Source organism: Giraffa tippelskirchi, chromosome 5 (assembly GCF_054371585.1).
Source record: "Giraffa tippelskirchi isolate mGirTip1 chromosome 5, T2T-mGirTip1v1.2.pri, whole genome shotgun sequence".
In the NCBI taxonomy this organism is placed as follows: Eukaryota; Metazoa; Chordata; class Mammalia; order Artiodactyla; family Giraffidae; genus Giraffa; species Giraffa tippelskirchi.
The window spans coordinates 76,809,587-76,821,797 of record NC_137279.1 but is presented as its reverse complement, the minus strand read 5'-3'; the positions used below and the strand labels follow the sequence as shown (position 1 = coordinate 76,821,797).

Below are 12,211 nucleotides of genomic sequence, written 5' to 3'. Positions count from 1 at the left end.
TCAGTTTAGATTGCTACCTGTGAAACAATTTACTGCCATTTGGTGACGCTATAAAACCTCCAGCATAGGGAGAAAAGAAGGAAAGAGTGTAAAAAGGGAGGTAGCGACAGGGATTAGAGAGGAAGACCAGAAAGGCATCTTTTGTGGGAAAGCAGCCCCCGACAGCACGCGTGGAGCTTACTGTGGTGTGCCTGTTTTCCCAGGCATCATCGACAGCACTGTTGGGGACCAGCGACAGGTGGTGGCTGTCACTGGCGACGGCACCAATGACGGGCCAGCTCTGAAGAAAGCAGACGTTGGTTTTGCCATGGTAAGCAGCTCAGCGTAGCATCTCTCTCTGACTGCAAGCTGCCTCCACCAGCGGGAAGCCCAGACAGGCTTCTGGTATCCTTCTGCTTCTTGGACCTCCACATCCCACTTTGTGTTCTCTTCCCTAACTCCATCTCACCTACCTGCGTGACCAATAATAATATATATAGTGAGGGACTCATGAAGTATGAAGACAGGGAAATCATGAGGTTTCATTACCCAGGAAAATAAGACAAACTGAAACTTCAGTTTCAGTTCATTCTCTCATCCGTGTCCGACTCTTTGCGACCCCATGAATCTCAGCACGCCAGGCCTCCCTATCCATCACCAACTCCCGGAGTTTACCCAAACCCATGTCCATCGAGTCGGTGATGCCATCCAACCATCTCATCCTCTGTCGTCCCCTTCTCCTCCTGCCCCCAATCCTTCCCAACATTAGGGTCTTTTCCAATGAGTCAACTCTTCGCACGAGGTGGCCAAAGTATTGGAGTTTCAGCTTCAACATCAGTCCTTCCAATGAACACCCAGGACTGATCTCCTTTAGGATGGACTGGTTGGAGAGATCAAATTGCCAACATCCGCTGGATCATCGAAAAAACAAGAGAGTTCCAGAAAAAAACTGAAACTTACCCATGAATATGATAATATTGTCTGCCTAGGCACACTATAGAAAATTCACATTCCATATGGAAAGTGTTTATTCTTTAGTTAGCACTGTTCATCACTCTGTTTATGAGGCTAGGAGCAACAGAGTCACTTAGAAAGTTCATTTAAAATAACATATTTCAAGGTTTGACAGTCAGCTATCTTGATTCGATAGCATCTGGGCCAGGTCCCAGAATCTTTGTTGTTGTTCAGTTGCTAAGTTATGTCTGACTCTTTGTGACCCCATGGACTGCAGCACACCGGGCTTCCCTGTTCATCACCACCTCCTGGAGCTTGCTCAAACTCATGTCCATCAAGTGAGTGATGTCATCCAACCATCTCATCCTCTGTCATCCCTTCTCCTCCTGCCCTCAGTCTTTCCCAGCATCAGGGTCTTTTCCAGTGAGTCGCATCACGTGGCCAAAATATTGGAGCTTCACCTTCAGCATCAGCGCTTCCAATGAATATTGAGGGTTGATTTCCTTTAGGATGGACTTGTTTGATCTCCTTGCAGTCCAAGGGACTCTCAAGAGTCTTCTCCGCACCACAGTTTGAAAGCATTAATTCTTCGGCACTCAGCCTTCTTTATGGTCCAGTCTCACATCCATACATGACTACTGGGAAAACCATAGCCTTGACTAGACGGACCTTTGTTAGCAAAGTAATGTCTCTGCTTTTTAATATGCTGTCTAGGTCTGTCATAGCTTTTCTTTCAAGGAGCACACGTCTTTCAATTTCATGGCTGCAGTCACCATCTGCAGTGATTTTGGAGCCCAAACAGAAATCTTTAGGTTTTTCTTAACAAGTACACTTGTTGATTCTAACGCTCAGGGACATTTAGAAGCCCTCAGATAGCAAAGTACATTCTCACATTCAAGTAGGTAATGATAGTAAGCTTCCCATACATGTTGAACTGTTAGTGATTTTTAAGCAGTAGAGGTGATTCAAGAAGAAATCTATCTTTAGAGTGCTCTCTTTACCCAGAAAATAAATTTCAAAAGTTTTTATCCTAGGGAATTTCAAGAACATACAAAAATAGAATAGTTTGTTGAATCCCCATGTACCTGTTACCCAGGGTAAATCTTGCTGGGTGGGCCAGTGTTGGCCCACACATACACATTTCCCCTTCTCCAGCTGGATTACTCTGAAACACATCCAAGATAGTACGTCATTTCATCCAGTATGTGTCTCTGGAAGAGAAATATGTATCAATATAATATATTTAAAAGAGTCATATACCATTGTCTCACAACAACATTGATTCCTTGCTATCATTAGATATCTAGTCAGTGTTCACATTTCTCTTCATCAGTTTTTTGTTTTTCTAAATTATTTGTCCAAATCAGAATCCAAACAAGATCCATACACTGTGGTTGGTTGATATGTGTCTTAAATGTATAAATCTATAATAGCAGTTCCTGAAGTATGCTCTTCCACCTATGCCTGGAAACCTACAGAAATGCAGATTTTTCAGGCCTCGCCCCAGATCTACTGAATCAGAAACCTTGTAGTGGGGGCCCAGCAGTCCATGTTTTAAACAGGCCCTCTGGGTGATTCTCACGCATCCTAAAGTTTGAGAGCCACTGACCCCATAGGATCTATGTGTCAGGGGTTCCCAAGACCCCCTTTACATTTGTGGATTCACTGGAAGGACTCAGGGGACTTGGCATATAACTGTACTCATGGCTAAGATTTAGTCCACTAGTATACTAAGAATCTAGTAAAACAAAGTCACAGACAGAATCTGGAATCCATATGCAGGCTTCCTTATGATCTCTCTCCTTCCTGTGCTATGCTATGCTATGCTAAGTCGCTTCAGTCGAGTCCGACTCTGTGCGACCCCATAGACGGCAGCTCACCAGGCTCTGCCGTCCCTAGGATTCTCCAGGCAAGAATACTGGAGTGGGTTGCCATTTCTTTCTCCAGTGCATGAAAGGGAAAAGTGAAAGTGAAGTCGCTCAGTCGTGTCTGACTCTTAGCGACCCCATGGACTGTAGCCTACCAGGCTCCTCCGTCCATGGGATTTTCCAGGCAAGAGTACTGGAGTGGGGTGCCATTGCCTGAGGTGGTCAAAAAGAGCACCTGCTTTCCCTAGCAACGAAAATGTAGCAATACCTGTGACGTTTCTGCCCAGAGAAACCCATCAGAGACTTGGCACCCTAGAGTTTTATTAAGGTTGGTCATATAAGTACCATCAACCCAGCATATGCTAAGATTCCAGACTCCTAGAAGGAAGCAGGTTTTCAATGGAAAAATAAGAAAAATTAGTGAGTCACTAATTAATTTTCAGTTAATGTTGACTGAGAACATTCTGAGAGCCAAGTTCCCAGATGCTAACCAAGGGCCAACCTTGCAAACAGACCTTTCTCAAGATAGCAGTCTCAACCATGCTATGTTAATTGTTTTCTGCACAAGCCCTTCCATCTTTTTTTCTAGCTATTTAATTTTGAAGGAAACAGTTTGTTTTTTTACATAGGATATACTACGTCATGGATTTTGTTGATTATATCCCTATGTCCTTTAACGTGACCTTGTCTTTCCTATAAAGTAGTATTTAGTTTTACGAGCAGTCAGATTCTGCACCCCATCTTTCACTAAGGGCTGCAAAATGACAATGTTCTGATTTTCTTTATTTATTAACTTGAATACTTCTATAAAAAGAAAATTACCCTCATCAACTCTTTGGTTCAGCTCCTATGTGAAAGATAGGTTAAATGCTTGATATTTTTCCTTTACCAGTTCCCAAAACAATGAGTTGATTTTTGGGGATCCTCCAGAGTTGTCCAATGAATTATTTATTTTTTGAAAAACTACTAAAAGTTAATTTTCTGTTTTTTAAAATATCATTATGAGCTCATATTCTTTTGAATATGTGTGATATGTTTCCATCCATTGCCCGTATTATTATTTTGATGTTCATATGACCCATCATTAGCCTCCTCCATGCTGCTAAGCACTTTAGGTATAACCTCAGCTGTCTGTAATAGCACTCTTGGTCTCTTGCATGATAAGATGTTCCAGATCCATCATGCATATTTCTTGTCCTAGATCTAGAATCATCCACTTCTCAAAGGAGTTCTGCTTCATTTTAGTGAAGGATGGTATTTAGAGAACACAATCTGAATGTCAGGATGCTCTTTACTTCTGAGTAAATTATTGTTTCTAAAACTTTTCAGTGGACAAAGCTGGGAAGTACATCTTTTATATCTCTTTTTGGTTTTGTGTTTCTTTGTTTTAAAGGTAGAATACTTCATGAATTCATATTGGCATTTCCAATTCAAATTTAGAATTCTAGAACTCACTTCCTAATTTTACTTCCCTGATTTTACATTTATCTCTCAAACTGAAAAGTTGATCTAAGGGTATTAACATAATTATTATTTGGTTTATCATAATATATATGTAATAGTCTCAAAATAGCAATAATAATACAATTACTGTACTAAAAACAGTTAAAGATTTTTCTTATAGTTCTTTTTATCCTGTAGGAATATCCCACTAGAGCTGTAGGATCAAAGTACTGTGTTTTTCAAAAAGTCATTTAGAACTTTTCACTTTGTGTGGTTTGCTACCAACTGGTTATACCAGTTCATTTATATCATGTGTTTTTTGTTTTTTTTTCATTTTTGAGATTGCTTATTTTAAACTTAATTTTGTTTTATACCTATATAAAGTAGTTACATAATTCTAAACTAAAATACACAGAACAAGGTCTATTTATAGAAGTCTTGCTTCTATTCCTGTCCCCTCCATCCTGTTCAGTTCAGTTCAGTCCAGTCACTTAGTTGTATCCGACTCTTTGCAACCCCATGGACCGCAGCACACCAGGCCTCCCTGTCCATCACTGACTCCTGGAATCCACCCAAACCCATGTCCATCGAGTCAGTGATGCCATCTAACCATCTCATCCTCTGTCATCCCCTTCTCCTCCTGCCCTCAGTCTTTCCCAGCATCAGGGTCTTTTCCAATGAGTCAGCTCTTCACATCAGGTGGCCAAAGTATTGGCGTTTCAGCTTCAACATCAGTCCTTCCAGTGAAGATTCAGGACTGATTTCCTTTAGGATGGGCTGGTTGGATCTCCTTGCAGTCCAAGGAACTCTCAAGATTCTTCTCCAATGCCACAGTTCAAAAGCATCAATTCTTCGGTGCTCAGCTTTCTTTATGGTCCAACTCTCACATCCATACATAACTACTGGAAAAACCATAGCCTTAACATTCAGAAAACTAAGATCATGGCATCTGGTCCCATCACTTCATGGCAAATAGATGGAGAAACAGTGTAAACAGTGGGCGACTTTATTTTCTTGGGCTCCAAAATCACTGCAGATGGTGACTGCAGCCATGAAATAAAAAGATGCTTACTCCTTGGAAGAAAAGTTATAACCAACCTAGACAGCATGTTAAAAAGGAGAGACATTACTTTGCCAACAAAGGTCCATGTAGTCAAGGCTATGGTCCATCCTGTTGCCTCCTTCTTAATCTCACACATAGCTTCTTTGATTTTTGGTTTATCCTTCTGTTTGCTCCTTTAAAAATATAATCAAATGTGTAGTATGTCTATATCCCATTCACTTAAATAAGTGACACTTATCTATATTTATCTGTATACACACTATATACTCTTTTTTTTCTACCTTGCTGTTTTTCATTTAACAACCTAACTTGGAGATTATTCTATAGTAGTACATATATAAAGACATCATTTCTTTCTTTTTTTTTCTTTCTCTTCTTTCTTTTAACAGTGCATAGTACAGAATTGTGTGGATATATTAGAGAATCTTTTGAAAGGGAAATTGAATTATATAGTATATCTAACATATTCATTTGTTGCAATCTGGATAGGAAAATAATACTACCAGGTAAACAGAACAAATCATCTAATGGTACAGGTCAGATTCACAAACAAGCTCCTCTGTAGGTTATAGGGGTTGTAAGACATGGAATAGAAGTATGGTGTGGGGATATTAGGGACAGCTTTGTCTAGCAAGCAGGGCTTAATTAATTTACTGGGGCCTTAAGAATAGATGTCAGACACAACTGAGTACCTTTCACTTCATTAAGGATAGATAGGATTTAAATAGAAGGGGAAAGAGGATGTTCCAGGCTTGGAAAAAGGGTGTAAGTAGAAGACTGAACTCTCGAAGTGATTGAGAGAATTCAGGGAGTTGTGAATGAATCAGTAGGTTTTGAGCAGAAAGCTTATATAACAGCAGTTTGGAAAATGAACGAGAGTTCATTTGTTGAAGGCTTTGACTACCAGATTAGAAAGTTTACTGTTTCTCAAGCACTGCTTTCAACCACTGATATGTCGATTTACAAACCTTTAGTGGTTCCCCAGTAACAGGATTTTGAATAAGGACAGGATATCTGAACTATGCTGCCGAACAGCTCACAGCTCCTTCTAGGAAAGAATGCAGAGGGACTTCCAGGTGTGGGGGAGATAAGGATTTAAATTGGATATTGCCAGTGGGGGAGATAAGGATTTAAATTGGATATTTAATTTGGAGGTAGAACAGAAAGGACTTTTCCCCTATCTTCTAATTACTTTCTAAGATGGAGAAGTAGGAGGGACAGGAGACCAGAATATCAAAGGTGACTGTGATTTCCAGTCTCAGTTCAGGAGTGTGGTGCTGGCATCATGGCACATTTTCCCTCCGTTTTCTTTGGGAGAGGAGACCAGAATGTGGGGGTTTCGTCTGTAGAACTTGTGTGGCTGGAGTGCCCTCTGGTGTTTGTGCCGAGTTCTGAAGCTTCTTGGAGTTCAGGAAATGCGTTCAGAATATAGACGAGCTCTTTTTCCAGTTCCTCACTGTTTTCCTTCCCCCTCTTACCTAAGGGTATTGCAGGCACAGATGTGGCAAAGGAGGCCTCTGACATCATCCTAACAGATGACAACTTCACCAGCATTGTGAAGGCGGTGATGTGGGGACGGAACGTCTATGACAGCATCTCCAAGTTCCTGCAGTTCCAGCTCACCGTCAACGTGGTGGCCGTGATCGTGGCCTTCACTGGAGCCTGCATTACCCAGGTGGGATGAGGCTGGGGCCAAGGGATAAGGGGCGTGACATTACAGTGTGTCAACTGAGGAGCAAGGACCAGCGTTTCTGCAAGGGTGTTGGAGCAGGAATTTGCTCTCCCAAGTCTCCCTCTGCTCCTGTGGGATGAGGATTAATTTATCTGCCATTAATGCAGCACTTACATGTTAGCCAGTGTGATAAGCACTTATTTGTAGTTTCTCTGATCTTCAAAAACAACCTTGCAAAGTAGGTATTATCCCCATTTTACAGGTGAAGAACCCAAGGCTCAAAGAGGTTAAATAAGTTTCTAAGTGTGACTCAGCTAATAAGTGGATAGCAAGAGGTAGGCCCTCTCAAGGGCAAAGGTGAGGCTGACGAGTGAGGTGAGGGGTGGTCAGCAAGGAAAGCTGAAAGGAGTGGTTCTTCTTCCTGCCAGGATTCCCCACTGAAGGCCGTGCAGATGTTGTGGGTTAATCTAATCATGGACACCTTTGCCTCGCTGGCCCTGGCCACAGAGCCTCCTACAGACTCTCTGCTGAAGCGTCGGCCCTACGGCCGCCATAAGCCTCTGATCTCGCGCACCATGATGAAGAACATCCTGGGTCACGCCGTCTATCAGCTCACTGTCATTTTTTTCCTCGTTTTTGCCGGTGAGCCATGGAGAGGATGGGTTGGGGGGCAGCGTGTGGAGTGCGAGAGGTGGATGGGGCAGAGCCTGGCCCAAGAGAGGAAGGGAGCAGGCTGAGCAAGCTGAGCAGTAGCATCTTCATGCACGGAGTGCACCCTCTGTTCGCACGCCGTGGTGCATTATGGCATTCTGTGACTCCTCTTAAGAATCTCACAGGGGTAACTTTATGATACCTGTCTTTAGATCATAAACCTGAAGCTTAGGTCACATATTGAGTAAATAGCAGCACTGTGTTTCAAATCTATGTCTACCAGACTCTAGTGCTTGAAGTTTTACCACCATGCATTGCCACAAGAAGGCAAATATTGATGGAACAAACTGAGAGAGAAGGTCAGAAATGTTGAGACCAGGGCTAACACCAAAAATGTTTGATGACTGTTGTGGCTCGGATACTGACCGGTTAGAATGAACACCAACCCTAAGCAACCAGTGAAGCCATACTCATCAGTCTTGACTCAACCTCAGCCCTCCCTGAGAGTGTACTCAATCTTCCGGTGCACCCCTCTCCCAACTAGGTGAGAAATTCTTTGACATTGACAGCGGGAGGAGAGCGCCTCTGCATTCTCCGCCCAGCCAGCACTACACCATTATTTTCAACACCTTCGTGCTCATGCAGCTCTTCAACGAAATCAACTCCCGTAAGATCCACGGAGAGAGGAATGTCTTCTCGGGCATCTTCCGCAATCTCATCTTCTGCTCAGTGGTGCTGGGCACATTCATCAGCCAGGTGAGATTCTAGCTCGAATTGGGATAGAAGGTCTGGGAGGATAAAGGCCAGACGCTGGAAGCCAGGATTCCCTGAGTGCCCCACAAGAGGAGTAGGGGAGGGATAGGGACTTAGGCTGTGGCTTGAACACTTTGGGGTTCCCAGCTGGTTTTCATTTGCTCATTTCTCTAGAATTGGATCCTTCTGTGTCGAGTGCTCCAGTGCACGGCAGCACATTGGTAGTGAATAAAATAAAATTTGTAGAATTCTTTCCTTAACTTTCTAGAACACAGAAATTGAACATAGTGACCACAGAGGAAGGTCACTGTCTTCTAACCCCTTTCATGCCTCATGCCGGCGTACTTGAAATGTGCATGCAGGTGCTGAAGAGGCATCTCCCTGTCCCTGCCACTTTGTTCTGAAAGGGCTCGTGGTACAAAATGCTACACGATTCAGAGAAAAGGAGAAGAAATGGCATGGTGCCACGTGTAGTTGACAGATAAGCCTGATGTGGATTCCTTCTGTGGGACTGGAGTCAAGGGCATGACTGCCCTGCTGGGAAAATGATCGAGCCCCTTTCCTCTTGCCACAGTCAGAGATATCCTAAGACAGACGCCACACAAGAGATGATGAGCACAGGAGCGCCTGCCTCTCCCTTATTTGCGCCCCTCCTAAGTTTCCCTTCTCTGTCACTGTGCCTTCTCTTTCTTACCACTGGCTTTAGTCACAGGAAGCCCTTAGCTCCCCTTGATCCCCTAGCCTTTGCATTGATAGTGTTCATAGTGACTGTAAACTCCCCATCAGAAGGCTCTGCAAAGACTGTTGGTGTCTCTCTTCCCTTTTCCCCATCTGGGTCTCTTCTTTCTCCTTCCCCAATAAGCAGACCAGGGGTTGCACTGCAGGGATCCTGATGTGGCTTTGCTGGCCTTGGCTAGAGGGCTGGCTGCCTGTTACTCACCTCCCAGTCACAGGCTGCCTCTTTGTCTGTTCTAGATTATCATCGTGGAATTTGGGGGCAAACCCTTCAGTTGTACGAAGCTCACCCTGTCCCAGTGGTTCTGGTGTCTCTTCATTGGTATTGGAGAGCTGTTGTGGGGCCAGGTAAGTACCAACACACCCTTCCCGCATGGGCACACGGCCGGCAGACCCCCCTCCCCTAGATCAGATGGAACAAGCCACTTTGGAGACTCCCAGCTCCAAACCTTCATATTCTCCTTCCCTCTACCCTCTGCCACCGGGTTTTCAGGTTCTTTCCATCTTTCAGGATTCCAGAGCAGAATGATGAGTGCCCACCCTTCAGAGGCTTCTTATCTCTTCTCTAATCATGCCTGGAGACAGACAAATCCCTTAGCTTCTCTGAGATGGAAGTGGAAATTTTCAGTGCTAATTTTGCTAAAAGAAAAAGAAAAAAGGAAGGGTCTTAGAAGCAGAAGAGTTTACAAAGCACATGTCTGCAGGGAAGCTGCAGTCTGGTTGAGTGCTCTGCATCATGCTGCAGGACTCCCTTGCCTCTGCTGTTTCTCACCATCACCTTATCCAGGATGAATGTTTGACCATCACCTAAGATAAATGCAGACTCACACGGTCTCTAGAGAAGCAGTATAGTGTATGGTTGAAAGCCCAGACTTTGCAACCGACTCCCTTGGTTTGAATCCTGGTTCTTTTTTACAAACAGCATCACAGTGAGTAAGTTTCTTAGCAGCTCTGCCTCAGTTTCCTCAACTCAGGATAACAAGGCCATTGTGAATCATTCTTAATCAACAACCCAGTTTCAATATAGAAATGACTTAGACAAATGTCTAGTACCTTGTAAATACTCAATAAATGTTAGCTATTAACACTATAATAATATAGTCAGGTTTGATAAGAGTTTGATTCCTTCCCTAGTACCACTTTACAACTCCCCCTCATCATCAATTCTGCCCTGGGCTACACTTCTGCTTTGCAGACCCCAGGTCTCCACTGGTCAGTCCCCAGCCACCTGAGTAATAGAGGCTTTGCTCTAACTGGCTCCAGAGATTCCTCCCTAGGACTGCGGGCTTTCCCCTATAGACCTGCTGGTTATTTCTTCCTTATCTCCTAGTCGCCTCCCTGATTAATCCCTATCCCAGTTCCCTAACACACGTCCCTCCAACCTGCTCTGTTTGCTGTTTGTTTCCCAGTGGGTCCCTAAAGCTTTCTTGTTTCGTGAGCTGTTTGAAACACTCACCTGGATCGAGTTTCACATGGGGCCACGTGGCCCTGGAGACTTCCTTCTGTATCACAACAGCTCCTTCCAGCATCCGAAAGCAGCATGTGCACATTCTATTTCAAACATTTGACTCCACGTAGGACTGCTCACACAGTCCCCCTTCCCAGCTGAGCCCTGTCTGCTCCTCTTCTCGTTTGTAAAGGACAACTGACTGGCAGGCACTGAGCTTACTGTGTGATTCATTTTGAATTGCAAGCCCAAGCTCCTGCTCCATGTCCTCTGAGAATACTCATATGTCCCTTCTTCTATGGGCTGCCCTATCCACTTTCTCACCTGAAGCCCAAGAAAACCTTCAGGGTCCTCTCGGTGTAGTTTTGTAAAAGAGCGATTACTTAGCATATGGAAACTGAGAAGAGGATCACTCCCCTCCAACAGCCTTCCTTCCCCTTTGTGCACACACATACATTGTGACCATCTTGTCCCCAGACATGTTTTGCCCCAGATTCTTGTCTGTGCCCCTTCCCACTATGTACCACGCATTGTGGTTACCTTAAGAGGCAGACAGCAAAATGGAAAGAGAGAACTGAGACAGGAGGAGGAGAATAAAGTATGTCCCAAGGCAGATGCTGGTCAGATCCTAGAAAGTCAGTTCTCCTTTGTACGTCTGCAAGTGCAGACAGCTGGTCGGCCCCTGGCAGATACTGGCCCAGGCGGGCTGGTACTCTCCCCTCTGCTTTCCCTCCCAGGGAGAGGGTGGTGGGGCCAAGCGGGACTTGCCCAGGGCCTCACCCCCACAGCCAAGTGGCAGCTCTTCTCACCCTGATCCTGGCATCTCCCCTTTTGCTGCACCTGCTTTCAGGTCATTTCCACGATACCTACCCAATCCCTGAAGTTCCTGAAGGAGGCTGGGCATGGCACCACCAAAGAGGAGATCACTAAGGATGCCGAGGGGCTGGACGAGATCGACCATGCAGAGATGGAGCTGCGCCGAGGCCAGATCCTCTGGTTCCGGGGCCTGAACCGTATCCAGACTCAGGTATGGCGATGGTGACCTGTCCTTGCCCTGAAGGAGGAATCCCCTCCATCTTCATTGGGAGGTGTTGGGAGGGCAGTAGTTCTTGGTGGCCAGTGTCTCTACCCTTCTTAAGGCCCTCTCACTGGTGGGTAGCCCAAGCTCCCTTGCTTCAAGATAGAAGCAGAGGCGGCAGTTTGGGCTCCTCTGAGAGGAGAGTGATCGTAGAAAGCCCAGAACACAGGACCCCAACTGCTGGCATTGTCCTCTAGCTTTGGGTTTGTCTGAAGGCCACTCCCACCCTTCACTGGGTAGGCAGGTTTCCTGCTTAAGGTCTCTTGTAAGCACTAGGCCTAACCTCCGGTGGGAAATGTTCAGAGTCTTTCCTGACCCTGCAGAAGAAAGGATTCAGACAATGTCTCTGTACCACCATCCCCAGCAGACATTTACTGTACATCCTCAAGCTGCTATTAAGGGAATGTAGATGTTACCTGGAGGATCTTTGTAAAAGAAACTCACTCTTTTATGTCTTCCCCACTCAAAATGTAAGACCATGACGGGGAACCTTATTGCTAAGTGTATATAAATAACAGCAGTCTCTCAGTGCCTGAGTATCTTTTACAGGTTCAGATTTTCTTCCCAG

The 12,211-nt window shown here is 44.7% G+C and overlaps 1 protein-coding gene and 1 long non-coding RNA gene across 7 annotated transcripts in view; one reads left to right on the top strand and one right to left on the bottom strand.

The window, feature by feature from the left end:
- Positions 1–12,211, top strand: part of ATP2B4 (ATPase plasma membrane Ca2+ transporting 4) — a 106,613-nt gene that overhangs the window by 81,623 nt on the left and 12,779 nt on the right. For all 6 annotated transcript variants that reach the window (XR_014055047.1, XM_081495034.1, XM_081495033.1 and 3 more), the window contains 6 exons: positions 204–310; positions 6,791–6,982; positions 7,408–7,621; positions 8,175–8,386; positions 9,359–9,466; positions 11,416–11,592. Coding sequence is in view for 5 of the 6 variants with exons in the window: in XM_081495034.1 (XP_081351160.1) it covers positions 204–310; positions 6,791–6,982; positions 7,408–7,621; positions 8,175–8,386; positions 9,359–9,466; positions 11,416–11,592 (1,010 nt within the window). In the remaining variant the exon portion in view is untranslated. The remainder of the gene's footprint in view (positions 1–203; positions 311–6,790; positions 6,983–7,407; positions 7,622–8,174; positions 8,387–9,358; positions 9,467–11,415; positions 11,593–12,211) is intronic.
- The window catches only part of LOC145507716 (uncharacterized), a 29,209-nt gene that overhangs the window by 13,754 nt on the left and 3,244 nt on the right, over positions 1–12,211 (bottom strand). The window contains exons 2-5 of the long non-coding RNA XR_014055050.1: positions 11,436–11,960; positions 6,786–9,757; positions 2,019–2,144; positions 182–452 (exon numbers count right to left, since the gene is read on the bottom strand). This is a non-coding gene — a long non-coding RNA (uncharacterized LOC145507716). The remainder of the gene's footprint in view (positions 1–181; positions 453–2,018; positions 2,145–6,785; positions 9,758–11,435; positions 11,961–12,211) is intronic.